Source organism: Nesoenas mayeri (genome assembly GCF_963082525.1).
Source record: "Nesoenas mayeri genome assembly, chromosome: 15".
NCBI classification, from domain to species: Eukaryota; Metazoa; Chordata; class Aves; order Columbiformes; family Columbidae; genus Nesoenas; species Nesoenas mayeri.
Window position 1 is genome coordinate 1063312 of NC_137559.1, and position 3573 is coordinate 1066884.

The 3573-nt window shown below is 46.2% G+C and overlaps 1 protein-coding gene across 1 annotated transcript; it reads left to right on the forward strand.

Moving 5' to 3' along the window:
* Positions 1–365: 365 nt before the first annotated feature.
* FOXL3 (forkhead box L3) lies at positions 366–2217 on the forward strand (the record flags this gene model as incomplete). The annotated part of the gene is made up of 3 exons (XM_080354152.1): positions 366–472; positions 1218–1386; positions 1735–2217. The coding sequence occupies 3 exons, from the start codon at positions 366–368 to the stop codon at positions 2215–2217; spliced, it is 759 nt and encodes a 252-aa protein (XP_080210278.1).
* Positions 2218–3573: the final 1356 nt, after the last annotated feature.

The following is a 3573-nucleotide window of genomic DNA, read 5'->3' on the forward strand; positions in this document are numbered from 1 at the left end:
CGAGCGGAGCTACCGGCGCTGCACACCCCGGTTCAAAGGTTCACCCCCAATTCGCCAGCCCCATCCGTCACCAGCCGCCTGGCTCCGCCGCCCCCTTGGAAGCAACGGCAATAACAACAATAACAACCGCCCCCCTTAAAACAAGAAAATATCCTCACAGACGGGCTGTCTGGGACTCGAGAATTGCAAAAACAATCCCCACCCCACCACGGAGAGTGTGTGTGCATGGAGGAGAGGGAGCGTGGGGAGGGGGCAGAGAGGGAACGAGACAGAGAGGGGAGGGAAGGAGGGAGGAGGGAGTCCAAGCTCTGAGAAACATCACTCCATCTCTCTCACTCCACAGGAGCTGAGCAAGGAGCAGGACGATGTTTGACAACACGCAGTACCCCTATAACTGCTTTAATTATGATGGGGATGATTATCCTACCTGTAGTTCTGATGAAGAGAAAAAATTCACCAGACCGGCATACAGGTAAGAAGAAGTTTTTCCAGGTCCCCCCATCTCCTGGGGAGGTTTCTGAGCTCTGGGATGGTGGGTGACAGCTCTCGGGGGAGCTCTGCACCTCTCCCAGGTGTGCGCAGCGGGTCTGGCCCCAGTGCGGGCATCACAGCAGGCGGATTTCTGCCCCTCTCCGTGTTTGAGGTGGTCATGGTTTGTTTCCTCCGTGTGGGGTCACAGCAACTCTGGCACGCTGTTGAGCCACCGGATCTCGGATGGTCCCCTCCGACCTCCAGGAGCCCCAGGAGAAGGGGAATTAAATGTGCAATGCGCCAGTGGGTGAACGGGGTGCAGATAGTTCCCGGTGTGGTGGGAAGATGCGCGGTGCAGGTGTTCCTAGGGGCACCCAAGGTACTTTCCATGAGCAGGCAAGGTCTCTAGGCAGTGTCTCAGTCTGGTGTGTCTCACTGCAGCTCAGGGAAACTTTCCTGATGGGGTGTGAGAGGTGGGTGATGTTTCTGTGATCCTGTACCTGAGCTCTCTGTGCTGAGCGCCAGGGCAAACAGCCCAGCTGGGACTCGATTTGAAGTGGTGTCTGAGCAGCACCCCAGGGCTCGGGGTGGAGAGGCGGTGACCACGACTTATCCCTGGGGTGTCTCAGGGTGTAGATCCACCAGGACAAGCTTTGGAAGCAGGATACAGGCACACATGTACCCATGTGGTCCTAAAAACTGAGTACGTAAGGAGATGGTGTAACAGCAAGTTTTCCTTTTTTCAGCTACATTGCCTTAATCGCAATGGCCATCCAGCAAAGTCCTTCAAATAAAGTCACCCTCTCTGGCATTTATGACTTTATAATGAAGAAATTTCCTTACTACAGATCAAATCAAAGAGCCTGGCAGAACTCCATCCGACATAACTTATCGCTTAACAGTTGTTTTGTAAAGGTAAGATCAGTAACTGTATATTTACACACACTCTGTGCATGGCTGAAAAAAGAATTATGCAGGAATAATCTCATCACTAGGAGAGAAGGGAAACAAACAGCTGAACTGCAAATCGCTTAAAATCTCTCTGAGTTGTCAATTATAAAGAGTGTATCCTTGTCTGATGCGTGCTAATAGATAACAAATTGGAGAGGATGGAGTTTACATCCTATTCCTATAATGAAAGAGAACAGGCTTAAAAGTCTTGTCATATGTGTTTACACCATTCTTGAATGTAAATGAAATCAGATGTTAAGCAGCAGCATCTGTAACACATACAAATACTGAACTGCCTTTAAATAAATACAGGTTCCCAGAACAGAGGGAAATGAGAAGGGGAAAGGAAACTATTGGAGCTTTGCAACGGGATGTGAATCCATGCTGGATCTCTTTGAAAATGGGAATTACAGGCGAAGACGAAGGAGGAGGAATGTGAAAAGGGAACACAAGGAGCAGAGACCAGGCAGAGGGAAAAGTCCCTCATCCCCCAAGACACCTTCTGTGGACTGTGCTTTAAACAGCATTTCATCTTCTGAAAGTAAACACGAAAGAGTTGAATCGGGCCCAAGACTACTGGAGCCTCGTGGCTTTGCTCCTAACGGCATGGCCAGCAGGCAGAGCCTCAGCAACTCCTCCTTAGCAAAATCAGATTCCGAAATCAAATTCAGCATCGATTACATCCTTTCAGCCCCTGACCCTTTGCCGGTCCTGAGATCTCAGTATAATATGCAAGAAAATAAATATCATCTACTGGAGACGCAGCAAATTAATCTCCAGTTCTGGACAATGTGATGCGATTTGCTCGTGGTAACAGAGTCTGAGCTGCAGCGAGTTCAGCAGCCGCATGTCAGTGAAAATCAGCCGCTTGCCTCCTCCTTTTCTTCCTGAGCCGCACTGGGAAAGGGCAACCGATCCACCAGCCGGTACCCCGTCTGCCCTCAAAGAACTTCGCTGACATTAAAGCATAAATAACAGCTACCAATGTGGGTTTTCACTATGCTCGAATTAATGAAATTCTAGCTTTGTTTTCTGAACTGTCATGGACATCATTTCACCCCACAAAGAATTTCCCTTCCCAAGCACAAGCTGTTAAAAAGAGACTTGCTTATCACTCCTTGCTTTATTAAAGACAAAGTGAATTTGATTCCACTTTCACTGGTAGAAATTAGGATTAATTCCACTGAAGTATATAGGTCAGAACTTAAGCTGATCTAAAGCAGTGTAAGTCTGTCGACCTACACGGGCTGAGAATGTAAGTGGGGGGGAGGGCTTTATTTTCTCACAAGGAATCACAGAAAATCACTCTGCCTTCCTTTTTTTTTTTTTCAATTTTTCATTGTAAAATAATGTTTAAACTGTTCTGCAGCTTTAATTCATCATTAACTAGAAAATGTAGTTATTGGTAAGTGTTTAAATTATATTTTTGTTGCTATTCAGGACAGAGTTGTTTAGACTGTTGAAGTGAAGTCGTATTCAAAGTAATTCCAAGAAAGCCAATTGCAAGTGTTGAGCTGTGGTAACGTGGCAGAGGCACAGGCCTCTGATGCCTTGGCTTTTAGAGAGAATAACGTCTCCCCTTGTACTATCAGGAAGCTTCCTGAGATACTGCAGGAAAGCCCTTGAACATATTTCATTTAGCAAGTGCAAAGGGAGACCCGGCTTTGCAAGCAGCTGTGTTCAGTGTTAACCAAAGCCAGAATTCCACCTACCTGCTTTAGCACAACTGGTGTATTTCTATTAAATACATTTTTATTGATCCTTCTTGCAAGCAATTACCAAAGTGGTACTTGATGTGATTTCAGCAAAGCTGGAGAAATTTATAATTTACAGATAGCAATGTTAGATCATGAGCTGCGTTTCTATAGAAAGCTGTTTCATTACCATCTACACGTGCTGGGGTATTTCAGAAGAGAACCTGATGGACAATGATGAACTATAATGAGCATTTAAGAACTTGCTTTTATACAACTTGTTGATGATGAATTGCTTCCCAGGACCCAGCAGCAACATGAGCAAAGACTCCACGCAATTGTGGGTTTGGCTTGGATGCTACAGTCTTCACCTGCTGCAGACAAAGGGGAAAAGACAAGGACTCTGGTGGTTTTAAGCAATTATATACAGAGAGATAAAATTATCTTTGCAACATGA